A 10,863-nucleotide genomic window follows, 5' to 3' on the forward strand; every position below is an offset into this window, starting at 1 on the left:
GGGGGGGGGGCTCTGCACCCTGGCTGCCCCCTCATGTGCGGGAGCAGCCCCCATAGGCCCCCTGACACCCCCTTCCCCACCTCTCCTCCCCAAAAATTCCACACCCCAGTCAACCAGCCTCCCACCCCAATCCCAGGGTAGACTCACCCCCCAGCAGACATCCCCTAACATCCCCTCTTACCCTGGGGTTGGATCAGCTCCATCCTCCTTCCTAGGGTAGGCTCAGCCCCCTTGTGCCACCCTCCCCATGGCTCACCTCCTAACACTGCCAGTCTTTCCCACATTACCTCAGTTTACCCCCCTCTCCCTTCTTACAGTCCCCACCCAGCCAGGAACCCCCTCCAACCACTAGACCCCACTCCTCTCCCATGCCAGGGATAGACCCCGGGAGTCCTGGCTCCCAGGCCCCAGCCTCCGGCTTTAAGTAAAAACAGCCCCCAAATCCCAATTGATCCTATTTCAAGACCATCTGGCAGAACCCCACTGAAGACCCCTTTGCGCTTGAATCACTGGGATGGGCCCAGGAGATGTACATTTCCCATGGGGGTCCCAGGCAGCTTCCTGCAGGGGGGGAGGTCCTGTGCCCCATTCCCTGTGCCCCCTCCCCAATCCAGCCAGTCCTGCCCTGGGACCAGGTGGGAACTGGGGTTCCCTGCAGGCGGTAGGCCCCATGGCCCATTTCTCAAGGTGAACTAGACAGGAGTGTGACCTGGCAGCTAGAAGCATAGACACCCCACCCCGCCTCCTGACCCCTTAGTGATTGTGCAGTCCGACCTCCATAGCCCAGGCTAGAGGATGTCCCCAGGTGTTCCCAGGCCAGGCCCAAGGGTTCAGGGACACCCCCACTTCAGCAGTGATGGAGAAACCACCGGGGGCACCTGTCTGGTAGCTGAATGTATGTTCATGTGAATTGCCTCAACTTCCAGCCCTGGGACCAGGTTCAACCCTCCACTGCTAGAGTGAAGGCCTGTTCCTGAATATCTGTATCCCACAAAGAGGAGGGGCGGCTGGCAGATAGGAGTCCGGGGTTCTCTCCCCAGAGCTGGGAAGAGCATGCGGCCTGGTGGTTAGCATGGGAGCTGGGACTCCTGGGGTCTCGCCCCAGCGCTGGGAAGGGCATGTGGTCTAGTGGTTAGAGCAGGAGGGAGCTGGGAGCCCGGACACCTGGGTTCACGCCGTGGCACGTGGAAGAAGAATGGGGGTCTAGAGGTGGATCAGGTTGCCTGCCCACCCCACTGCAATCACCCCAAGATTTGTCCAAAGGAAGTGCCGTTACTCTCAGTAGCTTCACAGCGCTGGTGCTAATTGGGGCCCCCGACTCTGCGGGAGGAGGGGGATGGATTAGTGGGGGCAGCTCAGGTCCCGGCAGGAGCATTCAGCTAAATATAAAACCCTTCGGCCTCTTCCTTCCTGTTCGTCCCTTTTTAGCTGCCTGGAAAACTTGAACAGCCTGGCTGGTTGTTGGGAAGGGAGGTTACATCCCTCCTGCCACCCCGGGCCAGAGGAGTCGGGGGAGGAGAACAGGGCCTGAATTGGGGATTCCAAGGCGGAGGGGTGTCTCTCTAAAAGTTGCGTCCAGCTGTGTTAGGTCCTGGCTCGTCACTTTCAGCCAGCCTGGCTCCAGAACGGGCTGGGAGCGAAGTGGGGCCTGGGGCTCGGCCCAAAATCAGGATGCTGAGAACCAATGAATCAAGGATGCAAAGGCTGGGAAGGGAGGAGCAGCTCGTGATGCCTACACAGCAAACCTCAGCACCCGGGCCACAGCCAAGCACCATGGCTCACATGGGTGTGCTGACTGGTATCCCTGAAGCCTAGCGGGTTAAAATTCATGGTTATTCAGGAAGGACTGAGCAGGAAAAGACAACTCCACGCCTGAGCTGGCATGCCCTGTCTCTGCGTCCCGAACCACCGGGGAGAGAATGAGCTACGCTTACAGATCAACGGCCTAACAATCACATTAGGGACCAGAGTGAACAGATACTTACACCTTCCAGAGCAGTGTGTCTTAAACTATATTCTGCTGAACACTGGTGTTCCACGAACAACTCGCTGGTGTGCCACGAGTGTCCAATGCTTTGTCGTTAGCCATATTTTCCTTTATTGAGACCAGCTACAAGGTTACTTCTTAATTGCTAGGGTACCTGATTCAGCTTCCTCATTTTGGTTTTGCTGTATTTGTTGTTGTTTGGGGCTTTTTGCTTTGTTGGTCTGACAATTGTTTGGAGGAAAATCTTTATATGTGTTCCACGTAAAAAATATTATTGTTCGACATTCCCTCAAAAAGTTTAAGAAACGCTGTTCTAGAACAAAGAGGTCCAAATGCTGCCTGATCCCCAGGGCTTCAATTTGAGCAACGTGCGTGTGCTGCCAACACGAACTCACCCTGCGAATTTCTCAACATCCTTGCAGACAATTTCCTGTCTAAAAAGCTGGAGTCCTATGCTGGGGAAGCTGGAAATCCTGACTGAGAGCAAGGAACTGATCACAGACCTAGAAATTAATGATGGCTTGGACAGGAGGAAGCATAGCTTGAAGGCCTTCATAATGTGCCATAAAAGGCCAGGCCAGAGCGGTGAGATACTGCCTTGTTGCTTTCAAAGGGCAAAATTGAACCAGAGAAGTGTGACTGAGCTTTGGAAATTACCTAAGACCATGATAGCGGAGGCCGCAGAACCACAGACGTGGAAGAACGCTCTCCTGGTTAACACCACAGTCTGATTTAGAAAGGAAGTAAAGACAAATAGATATAACAACTGGAAGATACGGGAAGCAGATAGTAATGAAGATAATAAATCAGATGCAAAAGGGAAGCTGAGAAGAATGAATATAAAGCCGAAGTTAAGAACCGTAGAAAATTGATAAGGGAAGTAAAGAAACAGCACTTAGAAGTGTGCATGTCCAGCAGAGTTAAGTACAAGAAGGAGATTTTTTTAAGTATATTAGAAATAAAATGAACCCTACCAAGGGTACTTACCCATTGCTAGATGTAGATGATAGAATTATCAGCAATAATTCAGAAAAGGCAACACTATTCAACAAATATTTCTGCTGCATATTTGGAGGGCAAAAAAACAGACGATGGACTATCATATGAAAATGCATTTTCATTCCACCAGGATCTCAGGGGGGTTTTAAAGAGCAGCATCCTCAGTTAGACTGTTTAAATCGGCAGGTTCAGATAATTTGCAATCAAGAGTTTTAAAAGAGCTGGCTGAGGAGCTCTCTGGACCAGTAATGTTGATTTTCATGAAGTCTTGGAGCAGTGGAGATGTTACAGAAGACTAATAGAAAACCAATAGTGTGCCACTATTTAAAAACAGTAAAAGACCCATGACCCAGGCACTCACAGGCCTGTCAGTCTGACATCAATTCCAAGACAGATAATGGAGTGGCTGATAGAGTACTGAATTAATAAAGAATTAGAGGAAGGCAGACAATGTAATTAATGCCAATCAACATGGGTTTATGGCAAATAGATCCTATCAAACTAACTTGACTAACTAATCTCTTTTGGCAAGGGCAACAAGTTTGGCTGATAAAGATAACAGAGCTGATGTAATGCACTTACACTTCTTGGCACCATTTCACACAGTAGCACCTGGCATTTTGATTAAAACAACTAAATCACATTACACCAGCACAGCACACAGGGAAATGATTTAAAAACTGGCTGACCATAGGTCTTAAAATACAACTGCGAATGGAGTATCGCCAGGAAGCAGGCATGTTTTCAAGGGGATCGGCCCTTGGCCCGAGGCTAGTGAATCATCATGATCTGGAAGACACCATGAAACCTGGTGACGTTTACACACGACATGAAATGCAGGGTGGTAAATAACCCAGAGGATCCATCGGAGCTACGAAGCTTGGCAAACAGCACGCCAGCACTGGGGCGTTTCATGCAGCTCAATGTACCTGTGTCCAGGAAGAAACAAACATTGTCTGGCTCCTAGGACAGGGGCTTTCTCCTGGGAAGCACAGATGCGGAAATGAGGGATGCTGCAGCCCCCGCAAAGCCCAGGACTTCATGCCTGGCCCACCTCCTGCAGGTCCAGCTGCCGGACCCTGTGCCACCCTGCGGTAGCTCCATCTTGGTACATAGCCACGACTGAAGCCGTGGCTGGGGTTACTGCATTTAATGCTCTGAACTCCACTGTCATTCGCCAGGTCTTCCCAGCCCCTCGCAGCACAGGCCAGACGGGGGCGTTCCTAGCGCTGGCCATTTGTACCAGAAGGCCCTGTGGTAACACACTTGAGGCGGCAGCTTTCAGTCCTTCCTCTGCCTCCTGGCGTCGCAGAGGAGGAGCCGCCCCTCCCATTAAACCTGCCCCTCCATTTCCCCCCAGGCCAATATGGTTTTAGCCTGCATCCCAGGAAACTTTTCCAGCCAGGGGCCCTTCCTTCTGCTTGCCCTCCTGCTGGGGACCGGCCAGCCGCACATACGTTGACGGAAGGCGTTAATGCAAGGGGGTGTTCCCCATAGGAGACCAACGGCAAAATCCACTGCCAGCTGCGCCTGGCGAAGGAAAGGCCTCACCAGCGTCCCATCCCCTTATTCCCATTAGCAGGTGGAGACAGTTTCTGACCACTGTATTGTGCCTGATCCCCGGCATTGGGCTCATGAGGTGGGTCCCCATACCTGTTCCTGAAAGTACCTGGCTCCATACGAGACCAGCTGTGCCAGATTTCCTGTTTCCGCAGCATTCCCAGGGAGCAATTTCTTCGCCTCTATTTCTTGACAATTGCCAAGAAAGCATCACCAGGTTTGCTACCTTGGTAATTGTCAGTAACTAGAGAGTAAGACCCAGAGCTGCACCCAGGCCTCTGGTCATAGCCCTGCACCTGGCATCCGCCTGCGGGGTCGCAGCTGTCACCGGCTTTACTCCCAGCCCCGCACACAGGATCCCAGCCTCGATCTCCTTAACTCTGCCCGTGTTTCCCATCTGCCTACCCAGAGCCACAGCCCCTCTCCTGGCCCCAACTCTGAAAGGTGGAGGGGGACAGCCAGGACGAAAGGGGGCAGGGAGGGTGAGGACTCCTGGCTCTCTGTAAAAATGATTGCAGCGCCACTGCTGGGCGGCAGGATGCTGGGAAGAGATCTGAGGGTCGCAGTGGCCAAGGTGGACCCATGTGAGGCGCCCCACACCCACACCCACACCCACACACTGCGAAGAAGGCACAAAAGTTTGACCCTCAGCAAAATTCACCCTGGAATGATTTGGCCAGGATGGGGGGTGCGGAGGGGGTTCCTGCATCGCTCACACTGATTCAGCCAGGATCAGGCCCGCCGGCGAGGGACCTGCCCCAGGGCCTGGGCATATAATGGGGCTGGGACCACAGACCCTTTGAATCGCTGTGCTGGGTGCTCCAGGAACTGCTGGGGGCAGGGGAGCTGCCATGGCCCAGACAGCACTGGGGGGATTGGGGGGGCTGGCTGCCCTGGCCCCATGCCTTCTGTCTGAGGCTTCTGGACGTGAAGAGCAGCCCTCGCCCCCACCTTGCCCAGGGGCTGGGTGAAGCTGTCAGCCCCGTTGGCCTAGCTGGGGGGTTCTCTAAGAGACCAGCCCCGGGCAGAGGAGGCGACAGCCACACTGGGCCCCTGAGCAAGGTGGGGTGGGGGGGCTCCATGGTCTCAAAAGGGGTTGGGACCAAGGGCAGAAGGAGCAGGGCCAAGGGCAGGAGGGCCAGGGTGAGGGCAGGAGGGGCGGGGCCTGTGGCAGGAGGGGCGGGGCCAAGGGAAGGAGAGACAGGGTGAGGGCGGGGCCTGTGGCAGGAGGGACAGGGTGAGTGAGGGAGGGGCCAAGGGAAGGAGAGACAGGGTGAGGGCGGGAGGGGCGGGGCACATGGCAGAAGGGGTGGGGCCGAGGGCAGCCAGCCCTCCTCCCCCCTCCCAGGCTACCTGGTTGCAGCACACAGGATCCCCCCCTCCTCCGGGCAACCCTCAGAGCTGCGTGGAGCACCACTGTGGTGCTCTGGAGCGATTTAAAGGGGCTGGGACTCTGCGCACCGCCCCTGCCCCAGACCCCTTGAAATCACCGGTGCCCTCCCCTTCAGCGGCCTGGCCCTGGCCGTTACTGCGGAGCAGGGCTCCGGCCTGCGCGAGGCAGAGGGTGAGCGCAGATGATCGCACCGGCCTTGGGATTTATGGAGCCAGGTGCCAGGTTAGATGGGCCCATGGGCTGCTCCGGGCTAGCAGGGGTGGGATGCCAGGGTAGCTGGGCACAGAGGTCTCATTCACACCCCCCCTCCTTCCCCCCGCCCCCACCCCCAGCACAGCAGCAACGGCTCCTTGTTCTCCATCTCCCTCCGTGACGCCCTGCAGAAGAAAATCAGCATCCTGGAGCACCAGATCCGGGAGAAATTCAACGCCACCGAGCACCACGACCACGGCCACGAGGAGCCGCACCGGGGGCACAAGAACGGGGGCCACGGCTCGCAGGAGAAGGGTGAGGGGCAGGGCTGTGGGGTGTCGGGACGGGGAGGGGGGGGGAACGGAAGGGTACAGACCGGAGCTGAGGGTGGATGACCAGGACGCACCGCAGGGCTGGGCGGGTGGGTAACATGACAGACAGGCGGGTGAGATTACAGCTACAATGCCAGGGGGTCGGGTGGCTGGCAGAGTGGAAAACTGCCTGCATGGGGGCAAAGCTGGGGCGGGACCTTTGACGGGATGAATGCAATGGAGCCTGGCTAGGAGGACGGGCAGAGGAAACGAGGGAGGACTGGATGGATGGGGCTTTGGATGACTGAGGGATGGGTGGAGGAAAGGATGGATGGACCTAGGGGTGGAGGAAAGGAGGGTGGGATCTCTGGACTGAGGGAGGGCGGGATGGAATGAGAGATGGCTGATCCCGTTCAGGAAGCAACAATCTGTTTCACACATCCAGCCCGGGAAGTGGCTGCCTGGGAAGGAGAACTGCCGAGGGGGATCTGGGAAGTCAGAGTGGCCCACAAGCTAAATACGAGTCACTGCAACCCCGTTGCTAAAACAGCAAACAGCCCCCTGGGCTGCGTTAACAGGAGAGCTGTGAGCAGGACACGAGGCGTCGTTCTTCAGCTCCGCTCTGCGCTGCTCCAGCCTCAGCGGGAGGCGTGTGTCCAGTTCTGGGAGCTGCATTTCCAGAAAGATGTGGCTGAACTGGAGAAAGCCTAGCGGCGAGCGACAACCACGCTGCAAGGGCGAGCGAACACGAGCTCTGGGGGCAGACCGAGAGAAGTGGGGCTGTTCAGTCTGGAGAAGAGGAGGCCAAGAGGGGGATGTGATCACAGCTTCCATGTACCTAAAAGGGCGCTACAAAGAGGAGGGAGGCCGTTTCTTCTCCTTAACCTGTGAGGAGAGGACCCAGAGCAATTGGTTTAAATTGCAGCAAAGGAGTTCTAAGTTGGCCGTTAGGAAAATCTTTCCAGCCATGACAGTGGCCAAGCCCTGGGGTACATGACTTGGGGAGGTTGTGGACTCTCCAGCGCTGGAGACATTTCAGAGCAGGTTAGCCATACGCCTGCCAGGGCTGGGCCAGGCGCTCAGCTGGGACATTTGGTCCTGCCAGGAGTTGGGGGCCGGGACCCAGCTTCTGGGGGAGTGACTGGCTGGAAGGCTAGAGGCCTGTACGACTGCAGAGGGAGGTGGCTGACTGGCTATTGGCCAGGGTCTCTCCCTCGCCACCACTGCCCTGGGGCTGCCAGCATCTGCCCCTCGCCCTGACGCTGACTCCTCCCCGCAGGACACAAGCCAGAGAAGCCGGCCGAGGCGTTTCGCGTGGGCTTCCCCCTCCGCACCAACTACATGTACGTCAAGGTGAAGCGGACGCTGCACCATGAGCTGTTCGCCTTCACGGTCTGCCTCTGGCTCAAGTCCAGCTCAGCGCCCGGCGTCGGCACCCCCTTCTCCTACGCCGTGCCCGGCCAGGCCAACGAGCTGGTGCTCATCGAGTGGGGCAATAACCCCATGGAGCTGCTCATCAACGACAAGGTGCAGGCGGGAGTTGGGGGGAGGGGTCCGCAGCAGGCGGGTGGGGGGGTGGGGCTCCATGCCACAGGGGGGTCCCACCCAGGGCAGAGTCAGGGAGGGAGCAAGCGTGGCCCTTAACCATTCCCCCGCCTCCCTGCAGGCTGCCACCCTGCCCCTGGCCATCCACGATGCTAAGTGGCACCACATCTGCGTGACCTGGTCCACGCGGGACGGCGTGTGGGAGAGCTACCAGGACGGGGTGCGGCGGGGCAGCGGGGAGAACCTGGCCCCCTGGCACCCCATCAAGCCAGGGGGCATCTTCATCCTGGGGCAGGAGCAGGTAGGAGCCTCCCCTCTGGGGTCCTCCCTCCCTGAGCGGTGAGTGTTGGGGGGGGGGTTGCGACCTCTCCCTCACCTCTCTTCCCTCCCCGCAGGACACGCTGGGCGGCCGCTTCGACGCCACCCAGGCCTTCATTGGGGAGCTGGCCGACTTCAACGTGTGGAGTCACGTCCTGGCGCCGGGCGAGGTCTACCAGCTGGCCACCTGCGCCGGCCACGTCCACGGCGACCTCGTGGCCTGGGCCGAGGGTTCACTGGAACTGCACGGTGGGGCCGCCAAGCTGCCCTTCAACGCCTGCCACTGAGCTTGTAGGCTCGGGGACCGGGCCCCTCTCCCCAGCTTGGGGAGGACAGTGGTGACTCGTGGGTGGAGCAGGGAGACAGTACACCTGGGTTCTCTCCCCAGCTCTGGGAGGGGAGTGGGGTGTAGTGGTTAGAAGAGCAGCACCAGGACGCCTGGGTTCTCTCCCCAGCTCTGGGAGGGGAGTGATGTCCAGTGGTGAGAGCAGGGGAGGAGGCCTGGACTCCTGGGTTATCACCCGCGTTCTGGGAGGGAAGTAAGTCTAGTGATTAGAGTGAGGGAGGGCATCCCAGGGCAGGGTTCTCGCCCCAGCTCTGGGAGGGGAGTGATGTCTAGTGGTGAGAGCGGGGGTGGCTGGATGCCTGGCTTTCCCCAGCTCTGGGAGGGGAGCTATCTAGGGGTTAGAGCAGGGGGCCAGAAGCCCCCCTTCCTGCTCTTGCTCTTAGCCTCGGGCTGGGGCCGGCTGTCCTGCCTAGCATAGCCCGGACTGTTTCACATAGGGGGTTGAGGCTTTTCTCACGCGGGAAGAACAGAATAAACCTGCCAAGGCGGCAGCAGCAGCCCCAGCGCTGCCCGAGTCAGTCTTTAGTCTGAGCGTCTCCAATGTGTCCCATCCCCAAGTGGCTGCAGCCCAGTAGCCGGCAACAGGGCCCCACGTCAGGAGCCGCACCCCCCACCCCAGGCTCCCAAGGAGGGCTGGGGGCAACGGGGACAGACAATAACCGGCTAAGGGCTGAGCAAGGCCACAGACCACCTGCTCATTCAGTCACCCTCCCCGCAAGCCTGGCTGCCAGCTCTCCGCTAACCACTAGGTCCCACTCCCCTCCCACGGCCAGAACAGAACCCAGGACTCCTGGCTGCCAGTCCCAAACCAAGGCTTAAGGTGCCCCTTCCCCTTCCCGACCAGGGTGGTTGCTGCCCTGACTGGGAGCCTCCCGCTTCTGCTCCCCAGCAAAACACGCAGCAGCCCCCAGCTTGTACTCAAGGCGGTAGTGTTTTAATCCCACTGAAAGTCAGATCCATTAAATCTTTAAATAACAATTACAAAAACTGGAACCCACCCTGGAGTCCCGCCGCCGGTGAGGGGGCAGCACCAGTCCCCACTGTCCAGACCAGCAACCGGGGCGGGGGTGAAATCCCTTGCGCTGAGAGGAGGCAGCCTGCCCAGGGGTCCCAGGCGTGGGAGAAGAGGGGTCCTGCTGGCAGGCTCCTGGCGCCTCTGGGAGCTGCTGAGCCTGGGGGTTCCCCCATGCTGCTCCCGGCATGCCCCACGCTGGCGGCTGCAGAATGGTGGGGGGCAGCAGAGACCGGCCCTGGCGGGGAGGGATGGCCCCCTATCGACTCCTGGCAAGAGGCCAGGCTTTCTCACGGTGGGAGGGGAATCGGAAGCCCGGGATTCCCCGCGGGTGAAAGCCAACAGCTGTCAACTTGGGGGGCGGGGAGGGTGTCCCCCAGCCCGTAGTGTGTGTTCCTGGAGCCCTGAGCAGGGGCGTGGAAATGGGGGGGCTCTAGGGCCAAAAGTGTGTATGTGGGGGTGGGTTACCCCGGGAAGAGTTAAAAATCTGGTGGTGGGGGAAGCACCAGCCCCCCCCCCCCAACACTGGCTACCTGGGGGCACTGCAGAGGGCACTGTTGAGAGGGCAATGCCAGCTGGGACTGCCCTCCCCCACACTTGGCACTGCCTGAATTGGTCGGGGGAAGGACAGCTGCACCAGACACCACTGGGACTCTGCTAGCACCTGGGGCCATGGAGGGAGCACTGCATTGTGGGTAAATTCCTAGCTGGCTGTAGGGGTAGAGCCCTGTCTCCAGGGTTGCCAGGAAATAGCTTATTGCACCGGGGGGCTGATTAGTGTCAGTGGGAGCCTGGGGTCAGCCCCTGAGAATCCACAGACCCACAAAGGAAAGTGCTGAGGCTACGGAGTCAGTCCAGGTCAATCTGGAGTCACTCCAGTTTGTAGCCAGGGCAGGACCAGAGTCTCAACTCACCCAGGGTCAATCCAGAGTCACTCCTGATTGCATGAGGGCAGGGCTGGATTCTGATCTCAGGTCACTCCAGAGTCACTCCTGATTGCATGAGGGCAGGGCTGGATTCTGATCTCAGGTCACTCCAGAGTCACTCCTGATTGCATGAGGGCAGGGTGGATTCTGATCTCAGGTCACTCCAGAGTCACTCCTGATTGCAAAGGGGCAGGGCTGGATTCTGAGCTCTGCTCCTGCAGGGTCACTCCAGAGTCACTCCTGATCAGAATCTGTCACAAGGTCCTCAGCCTGT

The 10,863-nt window shown here is 58.4% G+C and overlaps 1 protein-coding gene across 1 annotated transcript; it reads left to right on the forward strand.

Annotated features, from left to right (window-relative positions):
* The first annotated feature begins 7,783 nt into the window (after positions 1-7,783).
* LOC142024240 (neuronal pentraxin-1-like) lies at positions 7,784-8,820 on the forward strand. The gene is made up of 3 exons (XM_075016045.1): positions 7,784-7,969; positions 8,109-8,288; positions 8,383-8,820. Exons 1-3 carry the CDS (start codon positions 7,784-7,786, stop codon positions 8,590-8,592), a joined length of 576 nt encoding a protein of 191 aa, XP_074872146.1. The 3' UTR covers positions 8,593-8,820.
* The last annotated feature ends 2,043 nt before the right edge of the window (positions 8,821-10,863 follow it).

The sequence above is a fragment of the Carettochelys insculpta genome, chromosome 22, assembly GCF_033958435.1.
Source record: "Carettochelys insculpta isolate YL-2023 chromosome 22, ASM3395843v1, whole genome shotgun sequence".
NCBI lineage: Eukaryota > Metazoa > Chordata > Testudines > Carettochelyidae > Carettochelys > Carettochelys insculpta.

Coding starts and splice junctions, on each gene's coding strand:
- LOC142024240 (XM_075016045.1), top strand. CDS start 7,784: ATGTACGTCAAGGTGAAGCGGACGCTGCACCATGAGCTGTTCGCCTTC. Junction 7,970..8,108: donor AGCTGCTCATCAACGACAAG/GTGCAGGCGGGA, acceptor GCCTCCCTGCAG/GCTGCCACCCTGCCCCTGGC. Junction 8,289..8,382: donor TCATCCTGGGGCAGGAGCAG/GTAGGAGCCTCC, acceptor CCCTCCCCGCAG/GACACGCTGGGCGGCCGCTT.